This window comes from Rhinoraja longicauda, chromosome 2 (genome assembly GCF_053455715.1).
Source record: "Rhinoraja longicauda isolate Sanriku21f chromosome 2, sRhiLon1.1, whole genome shotgun sequence".
Taxonomy (NCBI): domain Eukaryota; kingdom Metazoa; phylum Chordata; class Chondrichthyes; order Rajiformes; family Arhynchobatidae; genus Rhinoraja; species Rhinoraja longicauda.
This window is the reverse complement of record NC_135954.1, coordinates 50,977,160-50,996,218: the sequence shown is the minus strand read 5'-3', so window position 1 is coordinate 50,996,218 and position 19,059 is coordinate 50,977,160. Positions and strand designations below refer to the sequence as shown.

General features: G+C 40.6%; 1 protein-coding gene across 2 annotated transcripts in view; it reads right to left on the bottom strand.

Annotated features, from left to right (window-relative positions):
* Positions 1–19,059, bottom strand: part of tmem245 (transmembrane protein 245) — a 94,210-nt gene that overhangs the window by 51,097 nt on the left and 24,054 nt on the right. Inside the window, exons 2-7 of one of the 2 annotated variants that reach the window (XM_078418953.1) lie at positions 17,274–17,391; positions 15,645–15,740; positions 14,160–14,270; positions 11,522–11,731; positions 7,503–7,672; positions 3,344–3,367 (exon numbers count right to left, since the gene is read on the bottom strand). In XM_078418953.1, the coding sequence (XP_078275079.1) occupies positions 3,344–3,367; positions 7,503–7,672; positions 11,522–11,731; positions 14,160–14,270; positions 15,645–15,740; positions 17,274–17,391 (729 nt within the window). The remainder of the gene's footprint in view (positions 1–3,343; positions 3,368–7,502; positions 7,673–11,521; positions 11,732–14,159; positions 14,271–15,644; positions 15,741–17,273; positions 17,392–19,059) is intronic. The other variant, XM_078418960.1, reaches the window with a different exon arrangement.

Genomic DNA, 19,059 nt, shown 5'->3' with positions numbered 1-19,059 from the left:
TGTGGAGTTTGCGCGTGCCCTGTGGTCGCACGAGTTTCCTCCGGGTTCCTCGATTTTCTCCCACAACCCAAAGACATGCAGGTTTGTAAATTAATTGGCCTCTCTAAAAATTGCTCCTAGTGTGTAGACAGTGGATGAGAAAATGGGGTGACATAGAACAAGTGTGAATGAGAGATGAATAGTCAGCATGCACTTGGTGGGTGGGCGGAAGTCAAGTCAAGTCAATTTTATTTGTATAGCACATTTAAAAACAACCCACGTTGACCAAAGTGCTGCACATCTGATTAGGAAGTGCCCGTTTCCATGCTGTATCTCTAAGCTAAATTAAATGACTAACAAAGCAATGACCTTTGATAGTGATCCTGAGGAAACCAGACTGATGAAAACAAAATCACACACAAGCTACATATTATACACAAAATCCGTCCTCCATAAAGGGGAAAAAAAAGACACAGTGCTAGAGTAACCCATAATAATTCAGCAGGTAAGGCAGCATTTGTGGAGAACATGGATAGGTGATGTTTTGAGTCGGGGCCCATCTTCAGACTGATTGAGGTGAGGAGTGAAGAAAGCTGGAAGAGAGGAGGGCCACCAGCCTGGCAGGAAATAGGTGGATACAGGTTAAGGGGGTTTTCTTGATTGGCAGATGGTTGGACAAAGGCCAGAGATTAAAAGGCAAAAGATGTGAGATAAAGATTGAAGTGTTGCAAATTGTGAAGCCAGCGGAAGGAATGTCTTTTTGAAGGGGAGGGGAGAAGGGAGGGATTTTGTTAGTTACCTAAAATTGGTTCATTCAATATCACCAACTACCTGACTGAACGACTACAGTATGTCAGGCTACAGAACTGTGTCTCGGACATGGTAGTGAACAACACAGGGGCCCCACAGGGAATGCACCTCTCTCCCTTCCTGTTCACCATCTATACCTTGGACTTCAGATACAACTCGGACTCCTGCCACCGCGGAAGTTTTCGGATGACTGCAATTGTGGGCTGCATCAGTGAGGGGACCCCTGTCCCCTGTCTCCATCAAGGGTGTGGATGTGCAGTTTACCAAGGAGTACAAGTACTTTGGAGTTTACCTGGACAGTAAACTGGACTGGTCTAGGAACTCTGAGGCACCGTATAAGGGACAGAGCCCTCTGTACTTTCTGAGGGGGCTCCGCTCTCAATGTCTGCCGTAAGATGCTGCAGATGTTCTATCAATTGGTGGTGGCCAGTGCCATCTTCTTCGCTGTCGTGTGCTGGAGTAGCAAGGCGAAGGCCGCGGACGCCAACAGAATTAAGAAGCTCATCAGGAAGGCTGGCTCCGTCCTGGGGGTGGAGTTGGATTCATGGGAGGTGGTCTTGGAGAGGAGGATTCTTATCAAACTGCAGAGCATCTTGGACAATACAGCTCACCCCCTCCACGACACGCTAGTCAACCTGAGCACCTTCAACAAAAGAATGGTTCCACCAAGATGTAGCACTGAACGCCACAGGAGATCCTTTTTCCCTGTGGCTATCAAACTGTACAACTCCTCCCTCTTCTGTCATGGGGTAGACTGATTCTCTCTCCCCCCACCCCCCCACCCCACCCCCTCCAATCTTGCACATCCCCAATCCCGGACTTCCCATGTCACTTTAATTTCATGTTTCATATATCTTGTGTTTTATGACTGTTGACAGACCAATTTCCCTCCTGGGATAAATAAAGTTGAATCGTATCGTATTCATACTGTTGGGTTGTAAGCTATGCAAGCGGAATATGAGGTGCGGCTCCTCCAGTTTGTGTGTGGCCTCACAAACAAAAAGACAGAAAGATCATTTAAGGAATGCAAAGGGGAGTTAAAATGGTTAGCAACTGGGAGATGCAATAAGCCTTGGCGGACTGAGCGTGTTTGTTGAAATGGTCACCGAGCTTCTGTGCACAGCAGGCCAATTTGGGAACACCAGATACCAGATGTAGTAGATGAGGTTAGAAGAGGTGTTACTTTTAACAAGTGCTCTTCCATCGGACATACATATCAAGTACATTAAGGCAAACATATCCACTCATTTGGTTAATGTATACTTGGATTGTACAACAATGTATCTCCTATATATAAATGATTCTGATGCATAAACTAATTTGAGATATACTTTTCATAAAACACCTGTAATCAACAGTTGTAATTGCTTTTCAAATAGCACAGATTTCTTCATGTTGAATCAGTCAGTATCATAAACAAAACAAACTATCACTATTTAAGGCTGCTAGAATGTAAGGAACAAATGTCACCAATTAACAATGAAAGGAAGTAGAACATTCATGCACATAAGCAATGCAAGCAGAAAGTAAAAATTAAAAATCTAAAGTACATCAAAATGGTCAAATCTATTTCCTTCGCATGGCACTGTTATTTCTTTGAAATAAATCACTGACTCAGTACAGTCCAAATGTGTACTCAACTGATTAAATAGAATAGCTTTTCATCTATAATACACCAAAATTTGCTGAAGTTACATTAGATAAGCATTTAACAGTTGGAGATAAATGTTAGTCTGTTAATATTTGCCCTTCTTGTAGGCAACTAGCCCTTTAATAGCATGTAACAATTTTCTGGAAGTGCTGCTGGATGCATCTGATCTTCAACATTTGCCCATGTTCAAAAAAAAATCTAACAGGAAATACTTATGGTGATAGAAGAACAATGAGAATATTTTTAAACTGTTCAACAGAAGGATGGGAAAAATTCATGAACAAAGGTGTATCACTCAAAGTCTTGAACTACTGGCTTAAAACACCTCAAAAAGGCTGTATCATCAAATCCCATTCACTCTAACCATTCCATTCTCATTTCATTCCAACCATCAGGAAGAAGATATAAGAGTCTGCAAACTGTGACCACAAGGTTCAAGAATAGCTTCTGCCCAACAACCATCAGGCATTTGAATACTATAGAACACCAACCTCAACTATGAACTTCTTTGGTTGCACTAAGGACTTCAGATATTTTTTCACTGATATTGTGGTTATTAATTTATTGAATTTGAATTCATCATATTATTTATTTATATTGCATTTACAGGCCTGTTATGCTGCAAGAAAGAATTGTTCCATTTTTCTTACATATGACAACTAAACACTCTTGACATTAATTTCAGATATTCTCATTTTTCTTTGGTAGAAATATATATATATCAAACCTTCCATGATTTAAATCAAGACAATCTCTTGAAATGTACTTGGAAACCTTGCTGCAAACAATGAAAAAGTACTTGAGTCCAATAAAAATGTCAAATTACACAATCCATGCTTAAATCAATGAGCGAACAAATTGAAGCAGCAAGCGTTGAATCTGATACAGCAGCCTACTAGTTACCTGCTTATTAAGCCAATGCCACAGCTTTTGGAAGAAGAACAAATTGGAGTTACCGATTAAAACAATTCACATTACAAAAGATAATAAAGGCAGTTTAGGTAAATGAAAATCTTACCTATTCAACTTACACAAAGGTTTTTTTTGTAATCACTGCGGAAAGGAGCATTAACCAAGAACAGGCAAGGAGCTCACATAACAAACTAAATTCTGCATGGAGATAATCAGCACAACTTAAAACAGGTGAGCCCAGTATCTGTTCCATTTCTTTCACTTAGATATAAACAAAATACTTGGAAAAGAAAAGTGGGAGAAGTGATAATCGTCTTTGGTTGCTAAATGTTTCTGGTTAATCCCTTGACATTCAATTCTATTGATATCTGCTGCTGCAGGTAATGGAATGGAAAAAGTATCATGAGTCCAACCTCTGGCTCATACTCTTGCTTCCAGTTAGCACTTGCAATCAAAGAATGGTTTCTTCCCAAAGGTTGGAATATAGGATTAGCAACATGCAGTGTGTCTTTTACTATCCGAGTAGTCACATGGTTATAAGAGTTGTAGATAATCTCAGTCAATCAATCTCCAACAGACCTACACAAGAAGCAAGGAAATCCCAAGTTCAAACTCACTATTCCTTTCAAACATGTTTGCCTTGTATCCACTTAGTTTGACTTGGTAAAGATGGTACCTTGGACTAATGGGAAAGCATTTTGGTCTAAGAAATTTACTACATTCACGAAAATGTACCTGTTAAAAAGAGAAGGTATTACAAAATGCTGGAGTAACTCAGCAGGTCAGGCAGCATCTCAGGAGAGAAGGAATGGGTGACGTTTCGGGTCGAGATCCTTCTTCAGACTGATATCAGGGGGGCGGGACAAAGAAAGGATATAGGTGGAGACAGGAAGATAGAGGGAGAACTGGAAAGGGGGAGGGGAAGAGAGGGACAGAGGAATTATCTAAAGTTGGAGAAGTCAATGTTCATATTGCTGGGCTGCAAGCTGCCCAAGCAAAATATGAGGCGCTGTTCCTCCAATTTCTGGTGGACCTCACTATGGCACTGGAGGAGGCCCAAGACAGAAAAGTCAGACTGGGAGTGGGAGTTGAAGTGCTCAGCCACCGGGAGATCAGGTTGGTTAAGGCGGACTGAGCGAAGGTGTTAAGCGAAACGATCGCCGAGCCTGCATTTGGTCTCGCCAAAGTAGAGAAGTTGACATCTAGAGCAGCGGATACAATAGATGAGGTTGAAGGAGGTGCAGGTGAACCTCTGTCTCACCTGGAAAGACTGTTTGGGTCCTTGGATGGAATTGAGGGGGGAGGTAAAGGGACAGGTGTTGCATCTCCTGCGGTTGCAGGGGAAAGTGCCCGGGGAGGGGGTGGTTTGTGTAGGAAGGAACGAGTGGACCAGGGAGTTACGGAGGGAACGGTCTCTGCGGAACGCAGAAAGGGGAGGAGATGGGAAGATGTGGCCAGTAGTGGGGTCCCGTTGGAGGTGACGGAAATGTTGGAGGATGATTTGTTGGATACGCTGGCTGATGGGGTAGAAGGTGAGAACGAGGGGGATTCTGTCCTTGTTACGAATGGGGGGAGGGGGAGCAAGAGCGGAGCTTCGGGACATAGAGGAGGCACTAGTGAGAGCCTCATCTATAATGGAAGAGGGGAAGCCCCGTTTCCTGAAGAATGAGGACATCTCTGATGCCCTAGTGTGAAACACCTCATCCCGGGCGCAGATGCGACGTAGACGGAGGAATTGGGAGGAGGGGATAGACTTTTTGGAGGGGACAAGGTGGGAAGACGTGTAGTCCAGATAGCTGTGGGAGTCAGTGGGTTTGTAGGAGATGTCAGTCACTAGTCTGCCTCCTGTGATGGAGATGGTGAGGTCCAGAAACGGTAGGGAGATGTCGGAGATAGTCCAAGTATATTTAAGAGCAGGATGGAAATTGGTAGTGAAGTGTATGAAGTCAGTGAGTTCTGCATGGGTACAAGAGGTAGCACCAATGCAGTTGTCGATGTAGCGGAGGTAGAGTTCGGGGATGGGGCCAGTGTACCTCTGGAACAGGGATTGTTCCAGAGGCAGGCATAGCTAGGGCCCATGCGAGTGCCCATAGCTATGCCTCTGGTTCGGAGGAAGTGGGAGGAGTCAAAGGAGAAGTTGTTAAGGGTAAGAACCAGCTCTGCTCGGCGGAGGAGAGTGTCAGTAGATGGGGATTGGCTAGTTCTACAGCCGAGGAAGAAACGGAGGGCTTCAAGACCATCCTTGTGGGGGATGGAAGTGTAGAGTGGCTGGACATCCATGGTAAAGATGAGGGAGTGGGGGCCTGGAAACCGGAAGTTATCGAGGAGACGGAGAGCATGTGAGGTGTCTTGGACATAGGTAGGGAGGGATTTGACCAGGGGGGGAATAGGATGGAGTCAAGGTAGGTGGAAATGAGTTCGGTGAGACATGAACAGGCAGAAACAATGGGTCTGCCGGGACAGTTCAGTTTATGGATTTTAGGTAGAAGGTAAAATCGGGCAGTGCGGGGCTGGGGAACGATAAGGTTGTAGGCATTAGAGGGTAGAGCGCTGGATTTGGTGAGGTCCGTGATAGTGTTGATGATTAAGGTCTGGTGCTCGTCGGTGGGGTCATGGTCCAAGGATAAGTAGGAGGAGGTATCTGAGAGTTGTTAAAAAGGGATGAACTTGTCAGGTTATGATTTTAGATTGTAGTAACAATCATGATAGCTTGCCAAACAAAAATGTAGGAAGACTAATCGCAAGCTTTGTGATATGGCTGAACCAATAGATTACTGTGAACGGAACTGCAGCAATCTACATTAGTTAAATTTCTTTGCTGGTATGATGCTCATAGAGATAAACCCGAAACATCACCCATTCCTTCTCTCCTGAGATGCTGCCTGACCTGCTGAGTTACTCCAGCACTTTGTGAATAAATACCTTCGAGTAGTATCATCTAAATGGTTCTAGGTTTACAGGGGTTATAGAAATTCAGGAAAGGGTAATTAGAGCATATATCCAAACAAGGCACAGATTTAATCATATTTAGACTGTTTATGATATTGGGTGGCATACTATTGTAAAGATATTCACATTTAGAAACAGCACAGGCAACAGCAATTGAGTAACTACTCGGTTTAAGTTATCCAAGCACTGTGCAGATTAAAAATCAAAAGTTTGTTCACTTTACAGAAAAGGAGGTTTAAGGAAGATGTCAATAAGCTGAACCTAGAAAATGTGCCACCGTGACATAAACTTGAAACCAGGGGAGGGAGTGCAAGTTCATAAAAAAAGGAAAATTAGTCAGCTCAAAGTTAATTATTTTCATTGTGATGGCAATTATGAACAATATGGAGGCTATATAGGAGGTTTTGAGAGATCCGAATGGATCTTCAAGTTAATGGTAACAGAAGGTCAGTGATTATTGGGATAATCCAGGTGAAAGCATAATTTAAGTTAATAATACAGAAAATAAAGATCTAATATACATACACATACAGTACTGAACTTAAAATGCACATGTGTGCAAGAACATCCTGCGAACGGCCATATTGACTCATCAACAAATACAGTGGGCCCTTCAATAGATTTTTTGAATAAGTTGGAAAAAGAAATCAGAGACAAATATTGAAGCAGGTCGTTAATTCTTAGCTAGAACAACTTTTGGCTAGAACGATATGATGAATATACAATCATAAGCTTTCATCAAAAATGGCTCATTTTGCAAAGATGAAGGTAGATTTTGGAGAATTAAGCTCAAAATTTGTTGTGGATGTTAATAAAAAGTTTATTTTAAAGCTATCAATTCTTACTTTAATAAACAATAGAAAGATAAAAATGGGAAGCAGATACCAAACTAAAGTCAACTCTGAAATGCACATATTATATTAATTCAGGTAACCATTTAATTATTGTTCACCAGAGCCTTATATAGATCTTTTACTTTTAAAATAATTTAATTTTGAACCATTTATACATGATTAAAATCACTTGCAGGTAGAAATGGCATTAATTTAGGTGGTTTAAACCAATCAGGAATTCAGTTCTTGTGCTCAAGTGATTTCCTCAAGAGCAGTAACAGAAACATCCTACCTGTTCTGGTCAGCCAGGCAAACCGGTTTACAAGCTAAAATAGTCTTGTTAGAAGAACACGTTGCGCAAAACGTACCTTACTATCAGCTTTTAGAACAATTCTTCCAAGTCCTCGTATAGGTCCTGGAGCGAGAGCATCTTGCCTGTCCTTAGCAAAGGATGACAGAATCTTCCAATAACTATTAATGTGTCTCTCCGCAAAGTTAATCAATCCAAAACGTAGGATCAATTTCTTAAGCCCCCAAACTGTAAAATAAAAATTGAGAAAACACCATAAACATATTACAATGAACATGATAAACAGTATCCAACAATGTCAGTTTTTGTAATGCACAAATAGTCCTCTATTTCAATCATAACTGCAATCATAAGGGCAAGGCAAGTGGGCGTATGGAAGCCTGGATGACGAGAAAAATTAAGGCTATGGTCAGTGGAAGCATGGCCCAGGTATAGGCAGTCAAGATCACATGTATCCCTGGAGAATTTGGGGGTCTGTCGAACATATTTAAGGAATAAATTTGGAGGCCAAATGAGGGCAAGAGAAAGCTCTGGCAGATAAGATTAAGGAGAATACAAATATATTTTATGTACATTAAGCGAAAGGTTGCTAGAGAGAGAATAGATTGAGGACAGCCTTTATTATGGGTGAACATCCTAACGTGCATAAAAGTAGATTAATCTCCAGGACCTGATCAGATATAGAAAAGGAAACCATGGGAAGCTAGAGAAGAAATTGCAGAAGCGCTGACGGATATATACAAATCATCGTTAGACATGGGTGAGGTGCTGGATAACTGGAGTGTGGTTAATATTATGCCTCTATTTAAGAAGGGCTACAAGGATAAGGCTGGGAACTAGATACCAGTGAGTCTAACATCTGTGGTAAGTAAGTTACTGGATTCTAAAGGATAACATGTATATGCATTTGGATAGACAGAAGCCGATTAGGGATAGTCATCATAGTAGGCTATGACAGGAATCGGTAGGCCAATGTGTTCCAAATGTGGCAGTCTTTTCATTGGAAATGATGGAAGTTTATCTTTGAGTTAATAGTGGAGAGCAATCAATTGAGCTAGATCTGAAACAACAACTGCGGAATTGATGTGATGATCACAGACTTTTCACTAATTAAATAGAGAAAAATGGGACTTATCTAGGACTGGGTATTAAATAAACCAGTTGAAAAGCCGCCATGAAGCCGAAGTAGAGTTCAAACTGTCACCAGCATTCATATATAATCCAACCGTTTGACTTTGAATGATGTTGACAAAACACAATATATTGGTGTGATACATGAATATGCACCTCCTTGATTGATTCTGGAGATAAAGGTGCAAGACCAATACAAGGAACATATCTTAAGATACAAATAGCTAAAACAGGAACAAAGCAAGGAAAATCATGCCTAGCTGGAAGAGAGGCACACAAAGTAAATTGCAGTAAGTCAGATTAAAGAGTACATTTGCAAGAAGAGAGAATGAAAGTGTGACAGTTAAACTCTTCAAGAAAGACTTTTTTTGGCTGTGATTCATAGTTGAGCAGATGGACAGATTTGGATGTGATAATTTATTCAAGAACATAGAAAAGGGAGGCCAGAAATGGGATAAAAATAGAGAATGACGGAAATGTAAAAAAGATAACTGACTGAAAGCTTCATCATACCTTCCTCTCTGCAAAGATGCTCTGTGACTTTCGTCTAGCATTTCCTGTTTATTTGCGAGATCTGCTGTATTTTAAGGTTATAAAATGATGTAGTGATACTAGTGATAGTAAAATGATCATTCTGGCCAGCACTTTGCTCAAATAAACTGATTGAGTCAGAATCTCCCTAAAATCTACACACAGTTCGAGATCTTCTTCCAATAATTTTCATGGATTTGCAGACAATGAAGATCACATCCTTGTCCTGTGTGATAATCTGAATCTGCAATGAGAATCTGGAATGAGAATCTGGAATGATTTTCTCAGCAAGGATAAATCATATCCTTTGGGGAATCCAGAAAATTAGTTTTTTTCCTGTTGTAGAAAAGCAGGCAATTACTCAACAATTTCCATAGTCCATCTTTTTTCCAACAAAGGGAAATGGAGGTTTGGGTATTTTGGGGTATTTTTAAAGCAGAGATTGACAAGTTCGAGATTAATAAGGGTGTCAAATGTTATGGGGAGAAGGCAAGAGAATAGTATAAGAAGATAACTGCAGATGCTGGTACAAATCAAAGGTTTTTATTCACAAAATGCTGGAGTAACTCAGCAGGTCAGGCAGCATCTCGGGAGAGAAGGAATGGGTGACGTTTCGGGTCAAGACCCTTCTTCAGACGGCAAGAGAATATGGTTGAGAGGGTAAGATAGTTCAGCCATGATTGAATGGTGGAGTAAACTTGATGGGCTGATGGCCTAATTCTGCTCCTATGACTAAAGACTATAACAATGTTGACTTTTCTCAAGTGTACTCGCATCTTGTCTTTATAGACAATAGACAATACGTGCAGGAGTAGGCCATTCGGCCCTTCGAGCCAGCACCGCCATTCAATGTGATCATGGCTGATCATTCTCAATCAGTACCCCGTTCCTGCCTTCTCGCCATACCCTCTGACTCCGCTATCCTCAAGAGCTCTATCTAGCTCTCTCTCTTGAATGCATTCAGAGAATTGGCCTACACTGCCTTCTGAGGCAGAGAATTCCACAGATTCACAACTCTCTGACTGAAAAAGTTTTTCCTCATCTCCGTTCTAAATGGCCTACCCCTTATTCTTTAACTGTGGCCCCTGGTTCTGGACTCCCCCAACATTGGGAACATGTTTCAATAGACAATAGACAATAGGTGCAGGAGTAGGCCATTCAGCCCTTCGAGCCAGCACCGCCATTCAATGCGATCATGGCTGATCACTCTCAATCAGTACCCCGTTCCTGCCTTCTCCCCATACCCCCTCACTCTGCTATCCTTAAGAGCTCTATCCAGCTCTCTCTTGAAAGCATCCAACGAACTGGCCTCCACTGCCTTCTGAGGCAGAGAATTCCACACCTTCACCACTCTCTGACTGAAAAAGTTCTTCCTCATCTCCGTTCTAAATGGCCTACCCCTTATTCTTAAACTGTGGCCCCTTGTTCTGGACTCCCCCAACATTGGGAACATGTTTCCTGCCTCTAATGTGTCCAATCCCCTAATTATCTTATATGTTTCAATAAGATCCCCCCTCATCCTTCTAAATTCCAGTGTATACAAGCCTAATTGCTCCAGCCTTTCAACATACGACAGTCCCGCCATTCCGGGAATTAACCTAGTGAACCTACGCTGCACGCCCTCAATAGCAAGAATATCCTTCCTCAAATTTGTAGACCAAAACTGCACACAGTACTCCAAGTGCGGTCTCACCAGGGCCCGGTACAACTGTAGAAGGACCTCTTTGCTCCTATACTCAACTCGTCTTGTTATGAAGGCCAACATTCCATTGGCTTTCTTCACTTCCTGCTATACCAGATTCTGTAACAGTTCTTTTTCCTTTAATCTTGTACACCAGCTGGTAAGTCTGGTGCAGCAGCCTTATTGTTCTCAGATTGCATGATAGTGCCTCACAGTTTCATGGACAAATGGGAGGGGGAGTCTTCAAATAATCAGCAAGAGGCTTTCTTTCAAAGCATTGGGGGATGGATCCTGTACTGGTATATGTCAGTGTCTCAATATCCTTTAACCAGGCCTTGCTTCACTTAAGTAAAATTGACCACATCTTTGGTTTGGGGTGCTGTCTTAGCATAGGAAATTGGACTCCAAGTGGAACTTGTATCAGATCACTGTTTATCAATGAAAGTAATCTTCTTAACAACTAATACCATTATAGAGAGTTTTATCAATACCATTCAGGTGCTCTAGCTAACAATCTAACATCAACCAGTTACCTGGGAGCACACATAGTTTAATTTCAAGAACATAAAATTCCAACACCATTTCATGTTGAATTATCAATGGCTCGAGAAAAGGGGATTCTATGATGCATGAGCCTGGAGAGCAAAGTACATTACTGATGGTAGAGTGAAGAAAAGGTGTGCAGAAAGTCAAGTTAGAAAAAAATAATGGAGACATCATATGAAATATATTACCAGCCACCGGTACTGGGAGCAGCTCCAATATCCAAAGATTCAGCCAGATCTGCACAACACCAATTGCCCAAGCAAGCATCACAAAATAGATGGCACTTGTTTTCTTCTTTTTTGCAAATGGCACAGTTCCAGGTCTTGGTATTCTTAATGGAGTGTACGTAGTTGAAGATGTGGAGGAAGAAGAGCTCAAGTCTCCAGATTCAGCAGACCCTAGAGAGAAAAAAAGATTATTGCTTGATTGAATTGGTGATGGGAACACTAAGTACCAAAAATAATGCCTAAAATATAACTAATTCAGATTCAAAGCATGAAAATAACTAAATCAAGAAAAATATTTGTCAAATTTGTAATTTCTAAATGTGTGATGAACATTTTGCTGTGAATAGGTGAAACAGCCAGATATCAAGCTTCTGCCTGGAACGAAAGACATTGAAAAAATGGGAATCCCTTCAGGCTAAATTTTGGAAGCCAAGAAGTTTGAAATAAATGCCTCCAAAATATGAACATTGAATTATCTAATTTTAGATAACCCAGCTACAACCTTGCCCCTTCTCACCCCCCCTTCCCTTTATTCCCCAACCTCCCTTCCCTGTGCCTCATGGACACACACTTATTTCTCCTCCCCCCTCCCACCTATATTCTTTCCTCTGGTTTCACACTTTGCACTTCCTCTTTACTTATTTCACACCTTTTGTCTTTTCATCTCTGGCCTTTGTTCAACTATCTGTCTATCAAAAACCACCTCACCTGTATCCACCGATCACTCACCAGTCTTTGTCCTGCCTCTGCTCTCTTCCAGCTTTCTGCCCCACCCCACTCATCAGAATCAGTCTGAAGGGTCCCGACCCGAATCGTCACCTATCCATGTTCTCCAGAGATGCTGCCTGACCCGCTGGGTTACTCCAGCACCTTGTGCCTTAAAGTAATCTAAGGATACTACTGCTGACACTTGCCAATAAGTTTAGAAAACAGTAATACATGAGAAGTCATTGTTAGCTTCAGAAACAATGCTATATGGTGGAGTCAGATTATAAAAGGCACTAGAAACAGCTCTGAGGCAGAAGAGATTTATATAATTTAATCACCGTAAAGGGGCTGAGACTAATATCCTCAGAGAACTGGTGATTTTGTGGAGGATAAAATAATTGGGAGAGTTAGCAGCAGAATGAAGAATGCAAAAGGGAATATTAGAATTAAAAACGTCCAAAGGAGGAAGGATCAAGCAGCAGGGAAATTTGCAGTGGACCAAATAGGATTTGGAGTACAGGAGCATAGATAGAGGTTATTGAGGAAGGAGCTGCAGACTTAAGTAACATTGGGATCATGATACAGTCACAGTAATAGTGACAAGGATATCCATTACAGTGATAATGGGAGACTTTAATTATTCTACTACTGACTGGGGAAAATAAACATACATTGGATAATTAACAGAGGAATTCCTGAAATTTGTATGACTCGATCTGTAAATTTCCAACTCATTGAGGAAGGGTCTCGACCCGAAACATCACCCATTCCTTCTCTCCTGAGATGCTGCCTGACCCGCTGAATTACTCCAGCATTTTGTGATACCTTCGAGGAAGATATCAATGCTGGAACATTTCAATTGGAAAACATTTGGGGAACCGAATATGATTAGTTTACAGAAGCTTATAAAAAGACATAGAAAATCATCAAATCTGAATACAATGTGATGAACACTAATTTTAGGCAGTCGGGCCAGGCAAATTGGAAGTAATTTTGGTAAGTCAAACAAGGACAGGATCTTCATAATGAATGGTAGGCCCCTGAAGAGCGTTGAAATACAAATGGGGATCTGGGAATACAAGTACATAGATCCTTGAAAGTGGCATCATAAATAGATAGGGTGGCAAAAGTAGCTTTTGGCCTGCTAGCTTTCATCATTTAGGGTACCGAGTATAGAGGTTAGAACATCATATAATATTTGTACAAGACAATGGTGAGGACACATTTAGAATATTGTGTTCAGTCTAGGTCACCCAAGTATAGGAAATATGTCATTAAGCTGTAAAAAGCACAGAGAAAATTTATGAGGATATCGCCAAGAATAGATAGAGTGAATGCACATAATCTTTCTTAAAGGTTAAGTGAATTAAGAACTAGAAATAAGTTAAAGGTGAGAGGGAAAAGTGTTTGTGGGACAATTTGTTCATACAGAGGGCAGTGGGCATATGAAATGAGCTGTTAGAGGAAGTTGTTGTGGCAGATAAAACAACCTTTAAAAGACATTTAGTAAAGAACTGCAGATGTTGGTTTAAAGGTAGACACAAAATACTAGAGTAATTTAGCGCGACAGGCAGCATCTCTGGAGAGAAGGAATGGGTGACATTTCGGGTCGAGACCCTTCTTCAGACTGATGGAAGTCTGTTCAGTCTGAAGATGAGTCTCGACCCGAAAAGCCACCCATTCCTTCTCTCCAGAAATGTTGCCTGTCCCGCTGAATTACTCCAGCATTTTGTGTCCACCTTTAAAAGGCATTTGAACAGGTACATGGATAGGAAAGGTTTAGAAACGTATGGGCCAAAAGGAAGAACGGGATTTAGATGGGGAAGAAATTATGCTGCAACTTATCGCATTTTCTTTCTATATTTCAAACATGCCGAGTAGAGTTAATCACCTGATAATAGTTTTGCTGGATGGTCCTCTCGAGTCGAGAATCCGGTCATGGATACTGCCATATTGACGGTACTTGTAACAATTTGAAACATCTGACCAAACAGCTCTAAACCTGCACAACACAAGGAACAAATCAGAAGCCAACCTGAACACAACACAACATTGGAAACAAGACTGAGTACATTCTGCAAGTTATGAAAGAAAATCAACAACTGCAGCTATCTGTACACTTACAGGCCATAGAGAGACTGCAGTAAAAATTTGGACACTAAGCAATTTTCTGTCTGTGTGTAGATTTTCAAAAAAACAAATAATAAAATTACACCCTATCTTCGCATTCCGATTCTATTCTCAAAAAAATCAGAGATCATCTTAATGGTCTAGATTTCACTGCTATGAGGCCACCACCTAGAATCACCTCCCTCATTCCATACTCCCTGGAGTTTACATCAGCTGAATCTAGAAAGCCAGTTTATAGGTTGGATGGTCCTGTCATCAACTAGGGGTCCTGTGTAGCAGCTGGTTTTCCAACAATACACGAGGAATGGAGGTAGCAGTGGTGGAATTAAGTCCTAACCATCAGATTCATCGATGCATCACTGCCTGGTATGGCAACTGTTCTGCCCAAATCCGCAAGAAATTGCAGAAAGTTGTGAACACAAGCAAACCAGTTGTTCCCCCCCCCCCCCCCCCACCCCCATCAACTTAATTTACACCGCGCTGCCTTGTGAAAGCATCCAACGTAATCAACGAACGCTCACACCCCAGTCATTCTCTCTTCACAAACCTGAACAACATCCATTAAAAACATTTGTAAATGTTAAGTCGTATGAGTTAGTTAAAAAACAACTATATGAAGAATCGAATAAAAGCAATTGCTGGATACAATTAGCAGGGTTGGAAACATTCGTGACTAGAGTAAACCTTTCACGTCAATCAATAGATAACTTCAAATAAAAACACAATTTAACTTATTCACTTATGGCAAATCAATGATCCAGATATTTTGTTCAACGTGAGCAAAAGTACCATTACAGATAAACAGTACATCCTTTGATTCATCACCAGCAAAGCTCTGGAACATACAATTATGTTCATACACAAAACAAAAAGGCAGCACAGTGATGCATTTGGTTGAGCTGCTACCATCCAGCGCCAGAGACCCAATTTCCATTCTGACCTCGGGTGCAACCTGTGTGCAGTTTATATGTTCTCCCTGTTACCACGTGGGCTTCTTCCCACATCCCAAAGACTTGCAAGTTTGTAAGTTAATTGGCTTTCTGATGGCTTTGCCGTTAATTGCCTGTAATGTGTAGGGACTGTGAAAGTGGGCCTATTCTCATGCTGTATCTCTAAACTAAACTAAAAATAGGCTCAGTATTGGTTAACAACCTTAATGACATATTTCAACACATATATAATGGTTACTTATAAATTTAAATAAAAGCCACTTTGCATGGCATGGTGCTAAAGAGCATCAACTTACCAGTGCCATTTCCTGTCCCTTCCTGAAATGCCCCCATTACCAGCAGGATGACAATCACCACAAAAACTGGAATTCGCCAAGCTCCAGCAATTGATGCTGCAAGGAAAATTTAATAAATGAACTTGAACATTCACTATGGATTCAAGAATATAAGGGGATTAGAAACAAAATTGTTTTCTTAAGACTCCCAAAACCCATCATAATTACCACTCATTTTAACAATTAGCTTTCACATGGGGCCTTACAAAGGCTTTCATTATGTAAATCCTACAAGAAAATCTGGGAAGGATGTGAAACAAGATAACAAATGTAATTAGAATTGAGAATACATTACTTGTGAATACAATTACATTAGTCTCTGGAAAATATGCCCAGTGTTTGGGCTCATGTCCTTATCTACCAAAATGATTTAGAAACAATAATAAGTTTGTTAAGTTTACAGAAAATTTAAAAATAGATACAGGAGTTGAGGTCAAGGAAATACACTGTGAAACCAAAGTGTATTCTTTGGAGGACCAAGAATCAAGAATAAATGAGCAATATTGAAAGTACGGCGTTTGAAATATATGGAAAATTACATTTTAAATATAACGATTATTTATAAAAATGCATAATGTGTCACGTTACAGTACACCTCAATTAAAAACAAATGTGGTGGTGGATAGTATTTGGATTTGACTTGCGCTACAGAATGTTGCCGTAGAGCTGTGATGAAGCGCACACTTAATTTGTGCAAACAAACAGAAAGGCAAATGGTACTTTTATTTTTGAGTTTTTATCATTATTTTGATATTGTTCTTAGCTATTTGTTACTTAATCCATAAGTATAATTCAAGAAATATTAACAGATCAATGTACAATAGATTTCCTAAAACTGGATTTCATCATAAAGTTAATTCTGACGAGATGACATTTATTCTACAATACTTAAACATTTCTGAGGTACAGGTACACCACCAATTTTCCGGCATCTGGTGGTCTGGCATTTCGTTTAATGAGGACAAAATTACTAGAGTGCACTTGAAATCCCCCCCCGGAAGTCCCCCTGTAAATATGGCACCTAGGCCGGGTGAGGCAGCAATCTCGACCTTATCGGGTTTTTCGGCGGGTTGAATTTGCCGCCTACGGCTGAGGCTCTAGAATTCTGGCCTGGCCAGAGCAGGTAGATCTGTTCCCATAGCCAACTTCTGCAGCCAATTGGCAGGTTGAATTTGAGCCCTGCGGTTGTAACTCCGACCCAGCCGGAGGAGACAGATCTGCTCGCATAGCCGACTTGAGGACGACTTTGCGGGACGATATCTCAGCTCCTCGGCTGCCTGGCAGACTATTCCAGTACCGTTGGACTCCTCTCGGAGGTCGTGACATCTGTTGGTCTGGCAAAGGGATAATCCAGAAAAACTCTGGAGCCAAGGGTGCCGGAAAATCAGTGGTAGATCTATACTTAAATTTGTAACTTTTGGAATTTTCCAAATAAAATGCAATTTCTTGCACAATCTTCTTCCAGAGGCGACAAAGATGAATAATTCTTCCCATTTCCCCCATCATTCACACTCAAGAATTACTTGGTTAAACTGGGATTGAGATTGAAGGATTCTCCACTTGGAAATTTTAAGAAAAAAAAATTCTTACCCAAATAAAAGAGAAGCACTGTCCAAACTGGAACAGAGATTGTTTTGAGAAAACGTTCGGTTTTCGTATTCCACTTAAATGAAACTGCCAATACATATCCAGCCACAAGAGTCCAGACCTGCATCATGTTGAAAATAATTAATTGTTTGAACTACTTCATTAACATAGCTATGTTGGCTCAATGCAGTCAAAACCAACATTACAGCACCATAAAAAAAAAATAACTTAATGAATCAAGAAAACTTTAGACTTCAAAATGTGAATAGATTTTCCCTATAGTTTATTGACTGCAAATAATAGATGACTTTTAAAAAATAAAGTATGAATTATTAAGACAAATTAGGAGTCATTTTTTATAATACATAATTTTTTGCAAAATATTTTCTAGCGAATGATGACAAATGCTGAAGTAACAGCCCTACCTAATTTTAATGTATATAGTGGCCAATGATTATTTGAATATACCTGCAAAGGCTGATAAGGTAGCCTGTACGTAACACAAAATACTTACTTTTCAGCTTATAACTAAAAGTTCAGAGCAATAAAACCATTGCTAAATATAGAAATTGTTCATATCTCTACCAGTCAAATGAAAAAAATTCAAATTCAATAAATTGTAACAGGATTATTATTAATGAAGAAACCAAAAAGAAAATGTGAAAAAAATTGCCATTACTATTAATATAACTATATGCAGTTCAAGTATGAAGATTGTTACAATCTTCATCGTGAAAATGCTCACATTATCCCAATATTCAAAAAGGTAGATGAAATGAAAATTGTATGTTAATATCTCTCTCTTGCTCCAACCAAGCAAAGTCAACCTCAGCTTATAGCTCTTTTTTGCCTTCACACCTACGGGCTAGCCACCTGTTTCACCACTGAGTTCTTCTTCGGCCGTGCTTTGTCAGGAACCTCCCCCTCAATCTGACTGCCAAAGGTGATCCTGCTAGGAGCACAACACCAGATGGTTTAGCTCTTGGTATCTTAGGCACATACATGTTTCCCCACCACAACAAGATGGCGACCTTGGAGAAGAAGCCTCTGCATTGTTCTAAGTCTCTGAATGTAATCGCTTCATCATTGATCAACATTCAGGCATGTGGGTGAGGAAAAAAAAGAAAAGAGTTGAGCGCTTACGCGAGGCATACAGCGGGGTTCAAAAAATTGGAAAATTGGCACAGAAAATTACCGGTTTCAAACCTCTTTTAGTGCATTTCAAACTAAAAACGGACATTACAAAATAATGTGAATATTTCACTGTATACTAATAACACTTTTTGAAGTAAATTTGCACATTAATTGATAATCAGCCCGCAAAGGTGGTAATTGGCTTTTCTGCTGTGTTTTATATTTTAACCCAGTCTTAATTAATTTAGTTAAATAATCTTGCACTTAAATTTAAAAATATTTACTCATTATAGTTCCACCACTGATTTTCTGGCACTCTTGGTTTCAGAGCTTTGCTGATTTATCCAGCCGGCCAAGGAAGTCGGCTATGGGGATAGATTTGCTGGCTCCAGCTGGGCTGGAGTTCCAGAGCCCCGGCCGCAGGCTGCAAATTCAACCCACCGATCGGCCGTGGAAGTTGTAATTAGGTCGAGATTGGCTGCCTTGCCCAGCCTAGGTACCACATTTTCGGGGAGACATCCAGGGCATTTCTCGCAGAACCCCTAGCTACTTCTAGCGGAACCCTAGTGTTCATTACATAGTTTATTTTCGTTTTTTTCCCGATCTGATTTCTCCATGGATAAACGCAATTTTGGCAAAGTGAAAAATGCGGAAA